The following is a 23234-nucleotide window of genomic DNA, read 5'->3' as shown; positions in this document are numbered from 1 at the left end:
TCCTACCCTCATCTGTCCCATTGAGCGTCTGCTCTGTGAGCAGCAGACTCCTCTCCATATTGTCTATGGATCTCAGTGTTGCCAGCTGCACATTTAGATTCAAAATCCGGGCTTCCAAATGCACAACGTGCTCACATCTCGCACAGCAGTATGCATCCTCGCCCGGCTGATCAAGGACTGCATACATGTGGCCAGATGTGCACTGGATGGCATTAACAATAGTGGAGCACATTTCCTAATGGGGATTCCACCAGACAGAAACGTTAAAAAGAAATTTAGAATATTAATAAAATGCAAAAAGCAATTCAGTAATTCCTCCCTTGTAAACTCCCTGAATCCAAAGTCACTAAATCACAAGAAACACACTTACTTCAGTTCGCACTTACACTCCGGTCACACTCGCTAAGGAACAAGTTTTAAAGAGATTTTTTTCCCCTTTAGCAGCAATCCAACCTACAGCTCAATGACTTCTGTACACCTCGTACATCCGTACACACACGGCTCCGCTACATCCACACTGTAAACCCCTCCTGACCCAAACACAAACTTCCCCTCATCCAGCACCATGACAACCAGCACAGCAGAGTCCTGCATACACTGAGGCCCCGATCATGTGACCCTGACTCCTCCCCTCCTGTGACCTCATCACAGGTCCTGTGCGCACAGAGCAGCCATATATGTGGAGAGTGCGGCTCTGTGGGTGGAGGTCGGTGCTGGAGGCCCCATTATTCTCTATGTGGAGTGCGGCTCTGCGGGTGGAGGTCGGTGCTGGAGGCTCCATTATTCTCTATGTGGAGTGTGGCTCTGCGGGTGGAGGTCGGTGCTGGAGGCTCCATTATTCTCTATGTGGAGTGCGGCTCTGCGGGTGGAGGTCGGTGCTGGAGGCTCCATTATTCTCTATGTGGAGTGCGGCTCTGCGGGTGGAGGTCGGTGCTGTAGGCCCCATTATTCTCTATGTGGAGTGCGGCTCTGCGGGTGGAGGTCGGTGCTGGAGGCCCCATTATTCTCTATGTGGAGTGCGGCTCTGTGGGTGGAGGTCGGTGCTGGAGGCCCCATTATTCTCTATGTGGAGTGCGGCTCTGCGGGTGGAGGTCGGTGCTGGAGGCTCCAGTATTCTCTATGTTGAGTGCGGGTGGAGGTCGGTGCTGGAGGCTCCATTATTCTCTATGTGGAGTGCGGCTCTGCGGGTGGAGGTCGGTGCTGGAGGCTCCATTATTCTCTATGTGCAGTGCGGCTCTGCGGGTGGAGGTCGGTGCTGGAGGCTCCATTATTCTCTATGTGGAGTGCGGCTCTGTGGGTGGAGGTCGGTGCTGGAGGCTCCATTATTCTCTATGTGGAGTGCGGCTCTGCGGGTGGAGGTCGGTGCTGGAGGCTCCATTATTCTCTATGTGGAGTGCGGCTCTGCGGGTGGAGGTCGGTGCTGGAGGCTCCATTATTCTCTATGTGGAGTGCGGCTCTGCGGGTGGAGGTCGGTGCTGGAGGCTCCATTATTCTCTATGTGGAGTGCGGCTCTGCGGGTGGAGGTCGGTGCTGGAGGCCCCATTATTTTCTATGTGGAGTGCGGCTCTGCGTGTCGAGGTCGGTGCTGGAGGCTCCAGTATTCTCTATGTGGAGTGCGGCTCTGCGGGTGGAGGTCGGTGCTGGAGGCCCCATTATTCTCTATGTGGAGTGCGGGTGGAGGTTGGTGCTCGAGGCTCCATTATTCTCTATGTGGAGTGCGGCTCTGCGGGTGGAGGTCGGTGCTGGAGGCCCCATTATTCTCTATGTGGAGTGCGGCTCTGCAGGTGGAGGTCGGTGCTGGAGGCTCCATTATTCTCTATGTGGAGTGCGGCTCTGCGGGTGGAGGTCGGTGCTGGAGGCTCCAGTATTCTCTATGTGGAGTGCGGCACTGCGGGTGGAGGTCGGTGCTGGAGGCTCCAGTATTCTCTATGTTGAGTGCGGGTGGAGGTCGGTGCTGGAGGCTCCATTATTCTCTATGTGGAGTGCGGCTCTGCGGGTGGAGGTCGGTGCTGGAGGCTCCATTATTCTCTATGTGCAGTGCGGCTCTGCGGGTGGAGGTCGGTGCTGGAGGCTCCATTATTCTCTATGTGGAGTGCGGCTCTGCGGGTGGAGGTCGGTGCTGGAGGCTCCATTATTCTCTATGTGGAGTGCGGCTCTGCGGGTGGAGGTCGGTGCTGGAGGCTCCATTATTCTCTATGTGGAGTGCGGCTCTGCGGGTGGAGGTCGGTGCTGGAGGCTCCATTATTCTCTATGTGGAGTGCGGCTCTGCGGGTGGAGGTCGGTGCTGGAGGCCCCATTATTCTCTATGTGGAGTGCGGCTCTGCGGGTGGAGGTCGGTGCTGGAGGCTCCAGTATTCTCTATGTGGAGTGCGGCTCTGCGGGTGGAGGTCGGTGCTGGAGGCCCCATTATTCTCTATGTGGAGTGCGGCTCTGCGGGTGGAGGTCGGTGCTGGAGGCTCCATTATTCTCTATGTGGAGTGCGGCTCTGCGGGTGGAGGTCGGTGCTGGAGGCTCCATTATTCTCTATGTGGAGTGCGGCTCTGCGGGTGGAGGTCGGTGCTGGAGGCCCCATTATTCTCTATGTGGAGTGCGGATCTGCGGGTGGAGGTCGGTGCTGGAGGCTCCAGTATTCTCTATGTGGAGTGCGGCTCTGCGGGTGGAGGTCGGTGCTGGAGGCCCCATTATTCTCTATGTGGAGTGCGGCTCTGCGGGTGGAGGTCGGTGCTGGAGGCTCCATTATTCTCTATGTGGAGTGCGGCTCTGCGGGTGGAGGTCGGTGCTGGAGGCCCCATTATTCTCTATGTGGAGTGCGGCTCTGTGGGTGGAGGTCGGTGCTGGAGTCTCCATTATTCTCTATGTGGAGTGCGGCTCTGCGGGTGGAGGTCGGTGCTGGAGGCTCCATTATTCTCTATGTGGAGTGCGGCTCTGCGGGTGGAGGTCGGTGCTGGAGGCTCCATTATTCTCTATGTGGAGTGCGGCTCTGCGGTTGGAGGTCGGTGCTGGAGGCTCCATTATTCTCTATGTGGAGTGCGGCTCTGCGGGTGGAGGGATGTGGAGATTCCCTATTATTGGGGGCATCTAGTGGGTTTGGATCAGGGAGAACCTTCTGAGTGGCCCCGTAGCCAGGTAACCCTGATTACACTATCGTGGCGCCCCCTTCACTCGGTTTGCACCGTAGACTTGTATGGTGGCGAGTGAGCCGAGTCTCGCTGACAATCTCAGATCCTCGCTTCCCCCATAGAGTAACATGGGGCCGAGTTCTGTGTGAGGTTTTATCCCATAGCCCTCGGCCGTGTTATACAGTAATGTGACTCCGGCCTAGTAGTGGATGTTGGAGAACCTCAGCAGGTGATCGCGCTGTTACTGAAAATAATCTCTCTACAGAGACCAGCACTGATATTACCGCCATATGGTGACATATAGTGATAGATCTCAGCCCGCATGGTGACTTACAGCTGACGTCTTTTCCAGCTGATAAAAAAGGCTTTACTTTATTCCAGAATGGTATACAATTACATGGCACCCAAATAATGCAGCAATGTGTTTCGAACACAAACTTTGTTCTTTGTCAAAGCGGCAACACATACAACTGACCGGCAGTTTATACATTGGCAAATAAAGCTCACCCACCAGAAAGTCATGTGATCTAAAACTGTCGAGAAATGTTAAATGAACCTGCGCATAATGCCTGGAAGCCTGTGACATTGCACGAAACGAATCAGCATTACTATAACTATCGGTCAAATGCTCAGAAACACGTTTTTTAAGGTTTCTGATCGTGCAGCCAATGTACATTTCATCACAAATAGAACAATGAATAATAAACACAACATTGTCACTGTTACAGTTTAAATGTTGCTTACGGAACAAATGCTTGGATGCATCAGAATTACAAAAACTTCTTACCGCTGATACAAATTAGCACATCCTACATCGGTTCTCTCCACATCTAAACAATCCCTTACTATTAAGCCAAGTATGCCTGTCATGATTTGTATTGTGGGGGTTGGACAAAATATTACCCATAGTCTGGGCTCTTTTAGCAACAACCGCACAACCAGGATTTAAGATTTTAGACAGGACATTATCCTCCTCCAATATAGGAAGGTATTTCTAGAATATTCTCTTAATGTCCATAAATTGAGGACTGTATTGTAGTGAGAGAACAGGTTTGTTGTCCCTTTTTTATTTTACATGAAGTATTGTCCAGTAAATCGGAACAATTTTTTTCCACAATTTTCTTAGCGTTGTTTAACATTCATGTAGGATAACCCCTATTTTTTTTAGTTTGCTCTCACAATCAGAAAATTCACCCCTTAAATTGCCATCATCACTACAATTTTGTTTAATACGGGAAAACTCACCCACTGGTATTGATCTTACTGTAAGCTTGGGGTGACAACTGGATGCATGCAATATGCTTTTTCTAGATAAGGGTTTAGAATATGTAAAAGTGGTAATTTTGTTGACCGAACCCACCAATTGTAGATCTAAAAAAGAGAGAGATGATACAACTCATAAAGTTCTATGGCTTCCGTTTCCATCTATATGCTGATCACACTCAGATCTACATCTCTGGCCCAGATACCACCTCTCTGCTGTCCTGAATCCCAGAGTGTCTATCAGCCATATCCTCCTTCTTCTCCTCTCGCTTCCTCAAACTGTGTGGACGAATCTGAACTCATCATTAGTGATGAGCGAATATACTCGTTATTTGAGATTTCCCGAGCACGCTCGTGTGTCCTCCGAGTATATTTTAGTGCTCGGAGATTTAGTTTTCATCGCCGCAGCTGAATGATTTACATCTGTTAGCCAGCATAAGTACATGTGGGGGTTGCCTGGTTGCTAGGGAATCCCCACATGTAATCAAGCTGGCTAAGAGATGTAAATCATTCAGCTGCGGTGATGAAAACTAAATCTCCGAGCACTAAAAAAAATACTCGGAGGACACCCGAGCGTGCTCGGGAAATCTCGAGTAACGAGTATATTCGTTCATCACTACTCATCATCTTTCCTCCATCTCACAGATTTCCTTACCGGGCCTATCTATCACAATTAACGATATCACGCTTTCCCCGTACCTGATGTCCGCTGCCTCAGAGTAACCCTTGACTCTGCCCTGTCCTTCAAACAGCACATCCAAGCTCTTTCCACCTCCTGTCGCCTTCAGTTCAAAAATATCTCCAGAATCTGTGCCTTCCTCAACCAACAACCTACTCAAATTCTTGTACATGCCCTCATCATCTCCCGCCTCGACTACTGAAACCTCCCTGCTAACACCTTTACACCTCTCCATTCCATCCTTAACTCTGCTGTCCAACTAATTTATCTCTCTGCTCGCTACTCCTCCACTTCCCCCTTCTGCAAATCTCTTCACTGGCTCCCATTCCCTCAGGGTATCCAGTTCAAATTACTAATACTGACCTACAAAGAAATCCATATCCTGTTTCCTTCATAGATCTCTGAACTAGTCTCCCGACATCTTCCCTCGTGTAATCTCCGGTCCTCCCAAGACCTCCTTCTCTCCTCCACACTTATGCGCTCCTCACCCAACAGCCTCCAAGACTTCTCCTGAATATCCCCCATCCTCTGGAATTCTTTGCCCCAACACGTCCGACTATCAACCACATTTGGATCCTTCAGACGGAACCTGAAAACCCACCTCTTCAGGAAAGCCTACAGCTTGCAATGACCCCCCTGTCTCCTCATCACTACCTGGGCTACAGCCTCACCAACACCAGAGCTGCTGCAACCATCAACCTAGTGTCTCCTTCTCCACCATCCTGTAGAATGTAAGCCCGCAAGGGCAGAGTCCTCGCCCCTCTGTATCAGTCTGTGATTGTTGGTTTGCTTACTGTAAGTGATATCTGTAATTTGTATGTAACCCCATTCTCATATACAGCACCATGGACTCAATGGTGCTATATAAATAAATAATAATAAATAGAAGATTACAGTGCGGGAAAGATGGGAAACATTCATATAGTTGGCCGGTGGTGATGGAGTCAGTGACGGACTCTGGCCAAATATATGTTTCTAGAGCCGTAGTAGAAGATGAAGATGTCGTCCTCATCATGAAGTAGTTATTTCTCCTGTCACGTGTAATGAATATCTCCTGCAGTATTACTAATGCCGATTCCAGTGTCGGTAAATGAGACGAGAATTAGCTTGTGGAAGATGAGTCTGTGAGAAACGTATTCAGCTGCCAACTCCGAGGGAGAAACTGCTTGTTGTCTGTGGCCTAAAACATATACCGTATTTTCCGGCGTATAAGACGACTGGGCGTATAAGACGACCCCCCAACTTTACCAGTTAAAAAATAAAATCTTCTTAAAAGTCGGGGGTCTTCTTATACACCGTATGTCGTCTTATAGGGCCGGTGAATATGTGCCTTTTGGGGGGGGGGGGGGGGAGTGATCCTGATGACGACGAGGGGGCGTCTCACAGGAAAGTGAGTATCCCCCATTACCTTATCATAGCGCTGCAGCGTGGGGTCTCTGTGCTGGGAGCGGCGGCTGCTGTGCTGTGGTGCGGCGGCTCCTCTTCTGCAGTGTGGGGCCTCTGTGCTGTGGGGTGGCGGCGGCGGCGTATCTTTATGCAGTTGGGGCTCCTCCGGCATCTCATTAAAGCCTGGAAGCCCCGCCGGCAACTCCATCGGTACAATGCGGTGGCCTCCGGGAAAATGACCGCTGCTCAGATTCAGATCTCGTCCCGAGATCTCGGGAGACGAGATCTGAATCTGAGCAGCGGCCATTTTCCCGGAGGCAGCTTAATAGGTGCGATGCGGTGGCCTCCGGGAAAATGGCCGCTGGGGGCTGCGCATGCTCAGATTCAGATCTCGTCCCGAAATCTCGGGACACGAGATCTGAATCTAAGCAGCGGCCATTTTCCCGGAGGCCACCGCATTACACCGATGGAGTTGCCGGCGGGGCTTCCAGGCTTTAATGAGATGCCGGAGGAGCCCCGACTGCATAAAGATACGCCGCCACCCCACAGCACATAGGCCCCACACTGCAGAAGAGGAGCTGCCGCACCACAGCACAGCAGCCGCCGCTCCCAGCACAGAGACCCCACGCTGCAGCGCTATGATAAGGTAATGGGGGATACTCACTTTCCTGTGAGACGCCCCCTCGTCGTCATCAGGACCACTCCCAAACCCCCCCCCCACCCACCCACCCACCATATACACCCGGCGTACAAGGCGATTCCCGGCGTACAAGACGACCCCCGACTTTTAAGAAGATTTTCAGGGGTTAAAAAGTTGTCTTGTACGCCGGAAAATACGGTAGGTTTTATTAGTAGATGGAAAGAAGGAAACTAAATACTGTAAAATAATAAATCTTCTCATATGTTTCCCTTATTATCTCCAGTAATTGTATTATTACACCGGATTCTTATGATGTTACATCGGCTCATCTTCTCATTCAGGTGTCTACAATATCAGATCCTCTCAGTGAAGACCTTTTTATATAAGAGAATTTTCCTGATTTACCCATCAAAGATGGATATGGACAGAGACGAGATGGCGGAGAGGATATTACACCTCACCCTAGAGATCCTCTTCCGGCTTACTGGAGAGGTGAGAGATTCTGATGACGTCACATTACATAATTCTTATCTATGGGAATAACAGATGGACAGAACTGGAGAGGTGAGGACTCTGGAAATGTCTGTAGTGAGATTTATTAATGTGTCTCTCCATAACCAGGATTACACAGTAGTGAAGAAGACCTCTTGTGAGCGCTGTCAGGACCCTGTGTCTGAGGGATGGGGAAGACCCCTGAGCCCAATCACGGGGCCTCAACCTCACCTGATACATGAGGACATCAATGACCAGAAGATCCTAGAACTCACCTACAAGATGATTGAGCTGCTGACTGGAGAGGTGACACTGCTGGGAATGCTGGGACATTATACAGTAACGCTATGAAGGGATCGGGGGATGATGGTATCATTGTATGTGACAGGTTCCTATAAGGTGTCAGGATGTCGCCGTCTATTTCTCCATGGAGGAGTGGGAGTATTTAGCAGGACATAAAGATGTGTATAAGGAAGTCATGATGGTGGTTCCTCAGCCCCTCACATCACCAGGTAATAGACAGGACTAAATACACACGGCCTATAATTATCTGTATGTAAAGAATGAATTCACTCCCTGTATGTGTTTTCTCCAGATCTATCCAGTACGAGGACAACACCAGAGAGATGTCCGCATCCTCTTCTTCCACTGGAGTGTAAGCAAGAAGATCCCAATGTTCCTCAGGATCATCAGGTAGATGGAGAGAAGGTGTCAGTAGATCTCCCCTATGATGTGTAGATGGCTGTGAAGCTCTTGTGCTCAGTCTTGTTTTATTCACCAGTATTATATGTTTTATACTTGTGTAATGAGAATGGTGCAGATGGCATGCAGGTCTGCCACCAGGAGTTTCAGGGCCCCATAATGGCAAAACTTTCGGGCCCCTTGGGACTCCGCTCTGGCTACACCCCCCAGCTCCACTTCCAACTCTCGAACCTTCCACAATCTCACTGCCCACTCATAGAAAAAATCCACATCTGTATCTGTATAATGCATCCCATAGTCATATATAGTTGAATAATGCAGCCCCATAGCAGTACAATACATCCCCTTAGGTGTATAATGCACCCCCATAGTGTATTACTATAATCATGAAGCACCAGTATTTCTATAAATGGTGAGCCGGTAATCCTGACTCTCCCAAGGCACCCTAGGGATGCCCACCCTGGACTACTCCAAATTGCAATCAACACTAAAAAACGGAGCAGAAACGTCCACATCCACATATTTATAAAAATATTCAAATAAGTTTATTGTAATCACCTTATTATATATAAATCACAAAAATACAAAAGTACAAAGTACAAAAATGTGCGTGCTGTCAGCACAGACATAAAGCAGGAGGCACTACAAGGAGAACATGACAGTGGCTAAGTTTAGAGGGGGAGCACAGCGATGTACCCCTCTGGTTGCAGCATTAATCCTTATTTGTATGGCCATGACTATATATGTCACACATTAAATCCAATATTACCTAAATCACGGCCACCACATAAAAAGTCACACAATTAGTACAATGGCTGCTTACCCATTGGTAGTCAGGGTTCGTACCCCCACCTCACTTGGCACCCCGGACGCGCGTTTCGCGTAGCTTTTTCAACCCTGTTGAAAAAGCTACGCGAAACGCGCGTCCGGGGTGCCAAGTGAGGTGGGGGTACGAACCCTGACTACCAATGGGTAAGCAGCCATTGTACTAATTGTGTGACTTTTTATGTGGTGGCCGTGATTTAGGTAATATTGGATTTAATGTGTGACATATATAGTCATGGCCATACAAATAAGGATTAATGCTGCAACCAGAGGGGTACATCGCTGTGCTCCCCCTCTAAACTTGGCCACTGTCATGTTCTTCTTGTAGTGCCTCCTGCTTTATGTCTGTGCTGACAGCACGCACATTTTTGTACTTTGTACTTTTGTGATTTATATATAATAAGGTGATTACAATAAACTTATTTGAATATTTTTATTAATATGTGGATGTGGACGTTTCTGCTCCGTTTTTTAGTGTTGATTGCACCCCCATAGTGGTAGAATGTACTCCGTAGTATAATGCACCCCCATAGTAGTATAATGCACCTCATAGTATAATGCAGCCCTGTAGTATAATGCACTCCCATAGTGGTATAATGCACTCCATAATATAATACAGCCCCATAATAGTATAATGCACCCCCATAGAAGTAAAATGCAGCCTCTTACTGTAGCTTTAAAAAAAAAAAAAAAAGTTTATCCTTACCTGGCTGAGGTCCAGCGGTGTCCTCCATCTGATACATCTTAGGCGCATACCATCATATGAGAGTGACATTTCATGTCGGCAACATGTCCACTGACATCAGCTGCCAGCTTGTGATCTCCCGCAAGGCAATAGATTTTAACTTGCCGTGCATCGTCAGTTGAGCCGCTGGGGCCCATAGAGGAGAGGCGGCCTGCTGGGGGTCTCCTCTGCTCACCAGGCCCTATTTGCCAGTAAGGGCAGTAATGTTCTGATGGCGGAACTGATGGCAGGATTAGAGCTGATCATAGATGTGACTCTCTTCTCTTCATCTGTGTGTGACTAATACTATGTTTGTTTCAGGGTGAAGATCTGACCCATATTAATACTACAGAGACATATGTGAGGGGTGATGAGCGGTGTAAAGAGGAGATTCCTACATATGACTACCCAGGTGAGTAGTAACCACTAAATGCAGAGAAGTCACAGATTCTTCTCAGTCATCGGCTGTGGCTGTTTTATCGGTAGTATAGTCCGGTCGTATCACAATCGTGTGATCACAATTTTGCCTCTAGACTTCAACATTCTCCCCCATCAAAACTTTGACACATCAGCTGTACACTGTTATAAAACAATTTCTTTGAATGTCTAATATTTCTTCTTGAAACTGATCTGACATCTGACATTAGCCCTTACAATAGTTTAGCTTGAAAGAGCCACTGAGCCCCATACTCTAATTACCCCAGAGAGGTTTCACCACTAGTTACTCATTTATTACTGATGAAGACTGTTGAGTTTGATCATTTCAGTAGATGTGTTATTGTCTTTAGTCACAGTTTTTGACTACAGTAGTTACTGCTCAAATCCTTTGACTTAACCACTTCCTGCAGTCCATTTTTCTGTTCCTAAACAGGGCCCAATTTTTCGAACCTGACGTGTGTCACTTTGTGGTGATCAATTTGGAATTCTTCACAAAGGATAATAGGAAACAAATGGACCTTACAAATTATTTTCCAACTTCTCTTGAATCTGACAATACCCTATATACAGTTGTACACTACTGTCTGGGCACATGGCAGGGTTAAGAAGCTATTTAGCTATTTGACTGCAGATATTGCAGAAATAGTTTGCAGATACAATGCATTGGGGGCACTGTTCGTGGTCACCTGGCAGCTCAAAAGATATCCACCATGAAAGGACTTGGCGCTATCTACTCCATTTTACAGATCCCAGGGATTGCCTTGTTCATCATACTTTAACCCTTCTACTTGGGTCTGATCTTAGCCAGACAGAGACCCCTAGGCTTTGGCCATGGTGTTACCTTATGTTATGTGATGTGAGATGTAGCAAGAATAGTCAGGTAACCGGGTCAGTACCAGGAGAGCAGAGAAAATACAAAATCAGAAGACACAAGAGTAGTCAGTAAGCGAGCCGAGGTCACAACAGGAAACAAATAAACAAGCCTGGAGAGGAGCACAGAGGAATTAACCAGAGGAGAAGGCTGTATCTGACAGCATCCAGCAATATGCTTCGAGCTTTAGGAGGGTGTGGTGCTTTCCAACTGGCTGGAGCAGGGAGCTGGGAACACAAACCCATACTGCCAGACTGGGTGGTACTACAAATCCCAGGTACCCTAATCTTAATGGCAGGACAGAGCCTGCGTTGCCCAGAGCTTCTGGTTTCGATGTCTCTTCCATTACCATTGCTGCCTGTAGAATGCATAAGGTCGTGCCTGGTAACAGTAAATATAGAAAAACTGACTGAACAGCCATCTAGTCTGAACTGGTGCATAACCAAAAAAAGTCATATAGCAAATAGATAATGGCTGCACTCAAGTTTATTGTGCTAAAGCAAGGAAATGTGCAATACATGAAATGTGAACAGCATAATGGCTTGTGAAATTTATGAAAAAACACATGAGATTTTTAGCACAAAATTTGGCCCAATGTTGTGAGCCCATTCACCAAACGTCAAGGTAATCTCAGATCGAATGGGTAACTAACCTGTCTGCCTAGTGTGAACACTTACCTATGGCTAATAAAATGGTAAAGCCTGTATTTATAGAGGAGGTTAGAACCAACTGTGTTTGGATGTAGTTAAAATCACAGCATGGTGAAGGGCGGGGCGTTCAAGTCAGAAAAAGCAATACATAGTAAATATAGAAAAACTGACTGAACAGCCATCTAGTCTGAACTGGTGCATAACCAAAAAGTCTTACATAGCAAATAGATAATGGCTGCACTCAAGTTTATTGTGCTAAAGCAAGGAAATGTGCAATACATGAAATGTGAACAGCATAATGGCTTGTGAAATTTATGAAAAAACACATGAGATTTTTAGCACAAAATTTGGCCCAATGTTGTGAGCCCATTCACCAAACGTCAAGGTAATCTCAGATCGAATGGGTAACTAACCTGTCTGCCTAGTGTGAACACTTACCTATGGCTAATAAAATGGTAAAGCCTGTATTTATAGAGGAGGTTAGAACCAACTGTGTTTGGATGTAATTAAAATCACAGCATGGTGAAGGGCGGGGCGTTCAAGTCAGAAAAAGCAATACATAGTAAATATAGAAAAACTGACTGAACAGCCATCTAGTCTGAACTGGTGCATAACCAAAAAGTCTTACATAGCAAATAGATAATGGCTGCACTCAAGTGAGGAAGGAGACAGGCGTCTCCGAAACGCGTTGGTTGTTTGGTCTAAGCTGCACTCCGTACTCACTTGCCGGGGGTTACGGTCACGTGACGATCGCGTCACTTAGGTCCTGCGCACCGCTCTAACACACCGCCGTGGCGGCTCACAGCGGCGACTCTAAAGGATCCCGTTTCCACCTGGAGAATTTTTTGGGGGGCTTGCCGCCGGCCGGGGCAGCCACCCATCTATTCTAGATCTTGTTTGCCGAAAAACTTCTGGCGGAACTAACCTGGAAAACTGATATCCAGCAACGGAGGGAATAAGGTACTTTTTAACGTCTATTTCGTTTACTGAAACGTATGCATTGCACCTCCATTAGGACCTATTTGTATGTGAGACCTATCTCAGGGATATGTGGCATTCTTAGTGATTTTAGATAATAGTTTTTTAATTTTAACCTTTCCACAACACCATTTTAGACTTTACCAGCAGTCTCGTTATCTGTACCAGCGCATACCCATACACGAGTTTGTGTATATACAATTATATTTGATGCCATTTTATTACCCAACACAGTGCCCAGATTGTGCTCCAGGAGACACACACACATTGTAAATTAAGTGGGTTCTTCTCACTATAGTAATGCCAACTACATGGATGCTAAATGTGGTTTGGGCACACTGCAAGGCTCAGAAGCAGGGGTGGATTAAGGGTAGTCAGGGCCCCGGGCTGTTCAGACACTGTGGGCCCCCCCGGTCATGTGACGGGGGTCATGTGACGGGGGTCATGATATACCTGAACCAGATTATTCCAGAAAAATGGCCGGGCCCTAATCTACTGTAACCTATTAAATATTTGTTAAAATATGCAATACAGTTAGGTATATTTTGACCAATATCACATACAAGGAACAAATACCACCGCACCATGACCAGACCACAAATTACAACCACAGTGATCGAATAATATCACATACAAGGAACAAATACCACTGCACCATGTCAAGACCACATATTACCACCACTTGGTGACCAAATAGCCCATACAAGGGACAAATACCACAACACCATTTCCAGACCACATATTATCACCACATAGTGACTGAATACTACAATACTGATCAGTAATAATAAAAAAACAAACAAAAAAAACCCAATTCTATCACCATAAGTGCCAGTATTCACAGGAGATCTGTACTTCGTATGCATTGTCTGTGTACAGGTAATACAGTGATCACTGGTGACATTGTACACAGGACTGCTGTATATAGTATACAGTGTATAGTGGCAGTGTATAGGTAACACTGACTCACCAGTGACGTCTCTAGGTGAAGTCCTTCATCTTTCATCCATCACAGAGCGCCATCATTTCTTCCAGCCAGGACTCGTTTCTGCAGGAAATAACAGTTATCTCAAGCTCCGCTTGCAGAACACATTACTTAATTTTTCACAACTTCTACATTACACCACATGAAGAAAAAAAGACGATAGTGTCACTCTGCACAGTAACAGGACCGCCCCCCCCCCCCATTTAAAACAGTATACTCAAAAAATAAAATAAATGCATCACTGCGGTAATAATATCCCTTAATTAGCCCCTATGGTAATAATATTCCCCATCCTGGCCCCGGTTATCTCATTCCTGGCTACAGCCATATGTTCTCGCATCCTGCCCTCATGAGTATCCATTCTACCCCATATGATCTCCCCATCCTGCCCCATCAGTCTCCATCGTATCCTCCTGCCCCATGTCTTTCATTCTGCCCCGTGGCTCTAATCATGCCCCGTATCTACATTCAGCATATGTCTCCAGTCCTGCCCCCAGTGTGTCCAGCATATTACCACCAGTGTGTCCAGCAATCTGCCCCAGTGTGTCCAGCAATCTGCCCCAGTGTGTCCAGCATATTACCCCCAGTGTGTCCAGCAATCTGCCCCAGTATGTCCAGCATATTTCCCCCAGACAGTGTGTCCAGCAATCTGCCCCAGTGTGTCCAGCATATTACTCCCAGTGTGTCCAGCATATTACCCCCAGTGTGTCCAGCAATCTGCCCCAGAGTGTCCAGCATTGCCCCCAGACAGTGTGTCCAGCAATCTGCCCCAGTGTGTCCAGCTATCATCTGCCCCAGTGTGCCTCCGGCTCCAGCATATTGCCCCCAGTCAGACAGTGTCACTGACTGTCCAGCATTCTGGCCAGCCCGGATTGCCGTTAGTTAGCAAAAAACAAACAAACAAAAAAAACCTCACCTGACCAGCGCTCCAGGCGGTGAGCTCCCTCCAGCAGCGCGCACTCGCCAGCGACTGACAATGATGTCAGATGCCGGCGACGTGTGCGCTGCGCCTGCGGTCGACTGCAGCTGACAGCCTCCAATTGGCTGGCGGCTGTTGTTAACTATTGACGTGCGGGCGCGCGCCTGCCGCACATCAATAGGAAACTGCCGCAGCACCGGTAGGGGCCCGGTGAGCAGATGAGACTGGGCCCGATGCGGGCCCCCTCTCTCTGCCCACTGGGCCCATAAATGATACGCCAGTCAGGGCACGGGCAGTAATGCCCTGATGGCGGCGGGCAACCCGTGCGGAAGCCCAGGGCCCCCCCACACCACTGGGCCCTGGGCTACTGCCCATATTGACCCTCTTATAATCCGCCCCTGCTCAGAATCGAGGGGAAGATTTGACTTTGGGATATTGGATATTGCTGGATTGGTTTATGGAAGCCATGTTACTTTTCAAGACCCTTTGAGCCAATTATAATGTAGAAACCTCTGTTTTTCACTGAAAGATGATGGACCTGAGTGGGGACTTGTTTTTTTGTGAGAAGAATAGGTTTATTGGTATAAATTTTGCCAACTTAACATTGTTTGGTGACTTTTTACTTTATATTTTGGAGGCAGAATGAACAAACAGTTGAACACCACGATCTACTGGTTCATCCTATGAGGTTTTCTATTAGACTGTGAGCTGTCATTGTCTTAGTGAATAATTACGTATTTAACATAACTTGTCATGTTCTGGACAGTTTACTTAGAAATGTCAAAATATGTAAAATTCAAGGATTTATAATAAAAACTAACTGGTTTTATTTTTAACAGATGACTGCACCAGGAGATCAGAGGGGCAGCTGACATCTTCAGTTTTTAAATCAGATAATCTTGAGATCCCACAGGATACAACTGAAGTGAATGCCATTACTCCAGATTTACCATCATCCCTTCTCAGCAAAGATCCATCGTCAGATCTTTTGAAACAAGTCCTGTCTTCTGATTCATTACCGACTACTAATGAAAATCAAAGTCACAAAATAAGCATTAAAAAACAAATTGCTCCTGAAGTAAATAAGCCATTTTCACTTTTAGAATATGGAGATGGTTTTCCCCTCAAAGAATCTTTTCTTAAGCATCCAAAAATTCACACAGCAGAGAATAGATTTGCTTGTTCCAAGTGTGGGAGATGTTTTAACCAGATGTGGAATCTTGTTATACACCAAAGAACTCACGCAGGGGAAAAGCCTTTTTCATGTTTAGAATGTGGTAAATATAGTATACACAAATCAAATGTTCTTAAGCATCAGAGAACTCACACAGGGGAGAAGCCATTTTCATGCTCAGAATGTGGGAAATGTTTTAATCTGAAAACTCATCTTGATAGCCACCAGAGAATCCACACAGGGGAGAAGCCTTTTTCATGTTCAGAATGTGGTAAATGTTTTACACACAAATCAAATTTTGTTATGCATCAGAGAACTCACACAGGGGAGAAGCCATTTTCATGCTCGGAATGTGGAAAATGTTTTAATCAGAAAGCTCATCTTGATAGCCACCAGAGAATCCACACAGGGGAGAAGCCTTTTTCATGTTCAGAATGTGGTAAATATTTTACACACAAATCAAATTTTGTTATGCATCAGAGAACTCACACAGGGGAGAAGCCATTTTCATGTTCAGAATGTGAAAAATGTTTTAACCAGAAATCAGATTTGGTTAAGCACCAGAGAACTCACACAGGTGAGCAGCCTTTTTCATGTTCAGAATGTGGGAAATGTTTTAATCGGAAAGGCCATCTTGATAGACACCAGAGAATCCACACAGGAGAGAAGCCATTTTCATGTTCAGAATGTGGGAAATGTTTTAACCATAAATCAAGTCTTGTTAGTCACCAGAAAAGTCACACAGAGGCGAAGACATTTTCATGTTCAGAATGTGGTAAATATTTTACACACAAATCAAATTATGTTACGCATCAGAGAACCCACACAAGGGAGAAGCCTTTTTCATGTTCAGAATGTGAAAAATGTTTTAACCAGAAATCAGATTTGGTTAAGCACCAGAGAACTCACACAGGTGAGCAGCCTTTTTCATGTTCAGAATGTGGGAAATGTTTTAATCGGAAAGGGCATCTTGATAGACACCAGAGAATCCACACAGGAGAGAAGCCTTTTTCCTGTTCAGAATGTGGGAAATGTTTTAACCAGAAATCAACTTTGGTTAAGCACCAGAAAACCCACAGAGGGGAGAAGCCTTTTTCCTGTTCCTAATGTGGGAAATGTTGTACATGGAATTCAACTCTTTAATAAACATCAGAGAAGTTGCAGAGGGGAGAAGCCTTTTCATGTTTAGAATGTTGGAAATATTGTAACCAAAAATTGTAACTTCTTAAAACAGTTGTCTACTGCTAGGACCACACATTGTTACTCCTTATGTTTGGCCTCTTTAAAACAAAAATACTCATACACAGCTCCATTGCCAGCGCCAATTCAGTGATGTCAGGATTCATGTAAGGTTGTTACAGTACACAAGCCCTGCGCCCAATCAGTGCCGGCTTCACTGTCCCCACCTTCGGAAGTATTCAACATAAACCGGGAACCAGAGCTGCGGCTGCTCTCTTCTTCCTCCTATTGTTCGATTTGAAGTTGGGGACAGTGACATCAGCGCTGATGGGCCGCAGGGCTCACATGATGTGTCAAACTCACATGAGCTTCATGAACGCAAGTGCTGACACTGCTAGAACTGCATCGGCATGGAAGGTTTGAATAATTATTTTTATTTTAATAGGACCAAACATAAGGCTTGAGAAGGGATTGTGCAAGTAGAGAACAACCCTTTTAAACATAATGACTTCTCGCTGTGTGGGATTTTTTATATCATACCTAGAGTGTAAAGAATGAATTACTTGAAAATTGTATTTTGTTTACTGTCAAAAATAGCTCTGACCTGGAGAAAATATATACAATGGGGAAAATAAGTATCGGATACTATACCGATTTTGCAAGTTTTTCTAGCTACAAAGAATGAAGTCTGTAATTTTTTTTTGGGTACACTTCAACTGTAAAAGACAGAATATAAAAATAAAAACCAGGAAATAACATTGTATGATTTTTGCATAATTAAATTGCATTTTATTGCATGAAATGCTGTTTTTTTGGACTATAAAATGCACTGGACCATAAGACTACCTAGGTTTTAAAGGAGGAAAATAGGGACATAAACACTGAATCACAAAATGTGGTAAATTTTGTACTTAATATCTCCTATCCTGATACACATGGTCCCGTCATCCACATCCTGATACACATGGTCCCCTCATCCCAAGCCTGGTATGCCTGCCCCCTCATCCCTATCTTGGTATCCATGGATCTTTCATTCCTATCCTGGTATGCATGGCCACAGCCCTATCCTGGTATGCAGTGTTAGGGCTAGCGGAATGCACAGAGTATAGGAAGGAAACAACAAGGTGCGTTCGCAGCCCGGGGTCCACCGTGCAGAGAGATCTGCTGCAAAGTAATTGGCGGCACTATATGGCGGTATAAGCGAACTCTGTTAACTTCACAGAATCGCAAAGATATGAAAACACTCTGCCCTGTTAACCTCACAGAGGATCACAGCTCCCTAAATGAGCAAAGCAAAGAGTGGTCATGCAGTCAGCATAGCACACAAACAACTCCTCACCGGAGGTGCCGGTATTCTAGGGGCTTATTTCAGCCAACCCTAACCACATGCAAACATGACCACCAAGTAGCAAAGCTCATAACACAGGTTGATACTATAAAGGTAATTTTCCTTTATTGGATGTTTTCCTTTATTGGATGCTGCCCTTCCCTTTGTTGTTCCTTCCCAGGGAAAGGCCTGGCTATTCACTGCCTGCGTTGAGAAACACCTGATGGTGTCTCCGCAGCTCCTCTACATGCATTTGCATATTTGGGGGCAGTGTTCTGGATCACTGCGTTGAGAAACACGTGATGGTGTCTCCGCGGTGTTGGATGTTTTGGTCTCCACGAGGTCAATCATCCGAGCCTTTATAGTCTTTCTACTAGGCACTGCTCCTGATAGCCAATTTCCTACTCCACACTGATGAGGGGCAAAATCCCCAAAACAGCTGTCTGTGGATGGATACCATGCTTGGCATAGGTGGTTTTCCTTTATTGCATGTTTTCCTTTATTGGATGCTGTCCTTCCCTTGGTTGTTCCTTCCCGGGGAAAGGCCTGGCTATTCACTGCCTGCGTTGAGAAACACGTGATGGTGTATCCGCAGCTCCTCTACATGCATTTGCATATTTGGGGACAGTGTTCTGGATCACTGCGTTGAGAAAAACGTGATGGTGTCTCCGCAGCTCTTCTACAGGTTGATACTAGCGCATGGCCGTGTGGACATGCAAACCTTTTAAAGCTGCAGCAGACAAGCACCTTACTAGTGTTCCAATGGGAGCTGCTACAGGACCTGAGCGTGTGACCCCCCCAACCTCCAATGAGAGGTCCTCCCGTGGGCATGCTCAGTGTGTGCAAAGGACTTCGTCCCAGAAAAGCCTGCTCACCGCTGACCAATGCAGGGTACAACAACAGAGCCTGGAAAGGCAGCAGTAACCCTTTGCACAGTATTAGACTGAGTGACACACTGGGACCGACATCTTTGCTGAGCAGGCTCCACTGCGGCTGATGTAGAATGGGAGACCGCAGCAGACATGGTTCGAGAGTCCCCCTGTGCAGCGGCGGGAACTCGACTCCTAACATGCAGGGCCCCCATCTCATCCTAGTATGCATGGCCTAATACCTATCCTGGGATTCAGGGCCCCTATCATTATAGTATGGATGGCCCCCATCATTATCATGGTATGCGTGGCCGCATCTCGTTCTAGTATGCATGGCCCAACCCTATTCTGGCATGCAGAGCCCCCATCTCATCCTATTATGCATGGCCCCATCCTTATTCTGGTATGACTGCCCCCCATCCCGGTCCTGGTATGCATGGCCCCAACCCCATCCTGGTATGAATGGTCCCATCAGAAAACATTAAAAAAAGAAATCATTTCACTTACCTTCCCTTTGCCTCCCTGGACCATCTTGTTCCGGTGCCAGCAGCTGCTTTATGCTTGTAAGCAGCGCATGGCAGGGACATCGTGCTATGCTCATAAGTAGAGCATAGCTGCCAGAATACTCACTGCTCTGCACGCCGGGACTGTGTGCGCAGTGAGTATTTATTGCTCTTCAGTAGCACGCACAGTGTCAGCCAGAGCCTTCCTGCTGTTGTCCGTGGTCACGTGTTCCATTACTTATGATAAATGAATATTCACTTCTCTGGGCGTGGAGAGAGGTGAATATTCATTTCTCTTAAGTAGTGGCACATGTGGCTGCCCAGCAGCAGCAGAAAGCCAGCAGCTGACAGTGTGCACGCTACTGAAGAACAGTGAATACTCACTGCCCTCTACGCACATAGTCCCGGCGTGCAGAGCAGTGAATATTATGGCAGCTGCCCTTCGGCTTGCAAGCAGCGCATGATGTCCCTGCCATGCGCTGCTTACAAGCAAGAAACAGCTGCTGGCATCGGAACAAAATGCTGTGAGGGAGTGCCGGGAAGGTAAGTTTAATGTTTGGTTTTTTTTTATGCTTTCTGATGGGGCCATGCATACCAGGAAAAGATGAGGACCCTGCACACCAGGATAAGGATGGGGGCCATGCATACAAGGATGGGGGGTGGGGCAATGCATACCAAGACTAGGGTTGGGGGCCAATCATACCAAGACGCTATTAAAAAATGAATATTCATTGTCCTCCACGCCCATGAGCGTGGAATGCAGTGAATATTCATTTCTCTTTAGCAACGCGCATAGGAGTTAGCCACAGCAGCCGGCTCCAGCCTTATGTGACCCGCTGCTCCCCCGATGCCACTCACCCACCTCCCCACCACAACCAGAGCTGGTACATCCAGACTATAAGACGCAGTCCCCATTTTCCTCCACGTTTTTGGAGGAAAAGTGCATCTTATATTCCAAAAATTCGGTATTTAATCACTTACCAACCAGCAAGAATTCTGTCTCTCACAGACTTGTTAGTTTTTCATTAAGAAGCTCTCCTACTCTGCACTCATTACCTGTATTAATTGCACCTGTTTGAAATCATTACCAATATACAAGACCCTTGTCCCCATACTCAATCAATCACACTCCAAGCTCTCCACCATGGCCAAGAACAAAAAACTGTCTAAGGACACCAGGGACAAAATTGTAGACCTTCACAAGACGGGGATAGGCACCAGTGTAGACCTGCACGAGACTGGGATGGGCTCCAGGACAATAGGCAAGCTGCTTGGTGAGAAGGCAACAACTCTTGGTGCAATTATTACAAAGTATAAGAAACACAAGATAACTGTCAATCTTCCTTGATTTGGGGCTCCATGCAAGATTTCGTCTCAAGGGGTAAGTATGATTCTAAGAAAGGGCCGGAATCAGCCCAGAAATAAATGGGAGGACCTGGTCAAAGACCTGAAAAGAGCTAGGACTACAATCTCAAACATTACTGTTAGTAACGTACTACGCTGTGTGATGCAGCGGTAGGACCATACACAGTGAAACAGCACTGACCCAAGCAAGTTCAAACAAAACGTTCTTTTATTGTGTTACTTCACACAGTCAATATAGTATACAGCTTCTTCATACAGTCCATTAATAATGCATGGCTATATGATGCAGTCAATACACAGGCCGAACTTCCCTCTGTCCAGTTTCCCTGGGTGACCGCACACCGGTAACAAGTCTCTGTACTCACTCAGCGCACTGCACTCTTTATCCTCTGGAGTGCAGCCGGGTACACGCAAGAAAGCCCAAGACGCAGGGTGTCAGTCTCTCTGGTTCCTTTAGCCTCTGTGTTACTCCACACAGAGAGAGCTCTGCAGACAACTGCCCTGTCTGCTTCCAAGAACACACAAACCTCGCCCACTACTACAGGGCTTTTTAATCAGTCACTGCTTCATTATTCTAATTACAGCCACACCTGTGTCTGTAGTACGCCCTCATGGCCTCACTACGCTTCCATGCACATTCTGCAGAGCACATACAGCGCCCCCTAGCTGTACCAGGGGTCACTGCCTCACAGCTGTCATAGATTAAAATCCTGCAGGGCACGCAAGTTACCCCTGCTCACTCTGGCACAAGTCCAGGCCCGCAGGAAGTCTGTTAGTTATCATCTGAATGATCCAGAGGAAGCATGGGAGTAGGTCATGTGGTCAGATGAGAACAAAATATAACTTTTTGGTATAAACTCTACTCTCTGTGTTTTGCGTAATTAGGATGAGTACATACCAACCATGAAGCATGATAGGGGAAACCTCATAGTTGGTGCTTTTCTGCGAAAGAAACCAGATGGCTGCACCATATTGAAGGGAGAGGATGAATGGGGTCATGTATCAAGATTTTGGCCAACAACCTCTTTTCCTCAGTAAGAGCATTTTTAGACAAAAACATTTCCAAGAGCCAAGGATTACCTGCGGAGAGCTACAGAAAGACCTGGAATCAGCAGCTACAATTCTTTTAAAGAAAACTGTAAGGCATGTACTCAACCTCCATGGTCTGTATGCAGGCTCACCACTCAAGGTTCCATTGCTGAACAAAAAGCATTTTTTTGCACAAAATAGCTTTTTATTGATTTTTAACCCCCGGAGCTTTTTTCAATTTAGCGTTTTCATATTTCACTCCCCTCTTCCCAGAGCCATAACTTTTTTATTTTTCCTTCAATATGGCCATGTGAGGGCTTATTTTTTTGCGGGACGAGTTGTACTTTTGAACGACACCATTGGTTTTACCATGTCGTGTGCTAGAACAGTGATTTTCAACCTTTTTTGAGCCGCGGCACATTTTTTATACTTAAAAAATCCCGAGGCACACCACCAACCAAAATGGCACAAAATGGTGCGTCCAGGTTTGAGATGAAAGTCTGCAGTCATTCTATGTGACTGCAGGCTTTTGAATTCTCACAGCGCAAGCACTGCACACTTTCAGGATTCTCCCTTGCCAGTGGCCAGAGTGGACGGTCATGACAGCACAAGTATGTGATTTGGATACTTCTGGTCACATTCTAACTAGACGTGTCCGGCCTCAGTCAATTCATTTTCATTGAATGAGGCCACACATGTCTAGTCAGCACGTGACCGCATGTATGTAAATCACCAACATCAGAGAATTATGATAGCAGTGTGCACTGTGAGAATTCAGAAGTCTGCAGTCACATAGTATGACTGCAGACTCATCACAACCTTGGACATCCCCTTTAATGTTCCTAACAAATAAAAATGAGAATTAGTATCACAAAAAAAACACATTTACATCCAGGTACCTGATAGATGACGTTGTTTGTGGAGTCGCCTCTTTCTTTTCATCTTCACCTTGTCCAGATGCCATGATGACTCTTCTCATCCACCGGCAGAGCTCGTTTCTGCAGACTTCCATCTTCTCCTGTCTTCTGCAGCACATCCCGACACAACACCCTTAAAGATAGCAGTGTTATTATAATGCTCCGGAATAACAATATCTGCCCTAGGCTGAGCCTCTGAG

At 46.5% G+C, this 23234-nt stretch overlaps 1 protein-coding gene across 2 annotated transcripts; it reads left to right on the top strand.

The window, feature by feature from the left end:
• Positions 1 to 1858: 1858 nt before the first annotated feature.
• LOC143766646 (uncharacterized) lies at positions 1859 to 17787 on the top strand. 2 transcript variants are annotated; one of them, XM_077254462.1, is made up of 7 exons: positions 1859 to 1947; positions 7429 to 7579; positions 7709 to 7885; positions 7968 to 8091; positions 8175 to 8272; positions 10152 to 10242; positions 15511 to 17787. In XM_077254462.1, the coding sequence occupies exons 1-7, from the start codon at positions 1874 to 1876 to the stop codon at positions 16950 to 16952; spliced, it is 2157 nt and encodes a 718-aa protein (XP_077110577.1). In that variant the 5' UTR covers positions 1859 to 1873; the 3' UTR covers positions 16953 to 17787. The 2 variants fall into 2 exon arrangements, with proteins under 2 accessions (XP_077110577.1, XP_077110576.1); XM_077254461.1 differs by lacking the exon at positions 1859 to 1947 and adding an exon at positions 2566 to 2717.
• The last annotated feature ends 5447 nt before the right edge of the window (positions 17788 to 23234 follow it).

Source organism: Ranitomeya variabilis, chromosome 4 (genome assembly GCF_051348905.1).
Source record: "Ranitomeya variabilis isolate aRanVar5 chromosome 4, aRanVar5.hap1, whole genome shotgun sequence".
Classification (NCBI taxonomy): Eukaryota; Metazoa; Chordata; class Amphibia; order Anura; family Dendrobatidae; genus Ranitomeya; species Ranitomeya variabilis.
The sequence above is the reverse complement of the archived record's forward strand: the minus strand, read 5'-3'. Positions and strand labels throughout refer to the sequence as shown.

What these genes read in the sequence shown, in the direction of transcription:
- LOC143766646 (XM_077254461.1), top strand. Translation starts at nt 2,581, where the DNA reads ATGTGGAGTGCGGATCTGCGGGTGGAGGTCGGTGCTGGAGGCTCCAGT. An exon ending in TCAGCCCCTCACATCACCAG is followed by an intron (nt 8,092 to 8,174) that starts GTAATAGACAGG and finishes TGTTTTCTCCAG; the next exon opens with ATCTATCCAGTACGAGGACA. An exon ending in TCCTACATATGACTACCCAG is followed by an intron (nt 10,243 to 15,510) that starts GTGAGTAGTAAC and finishes TATTTTTAACAG; the next exon opens with ATGACTGCACCAGGAGATCA.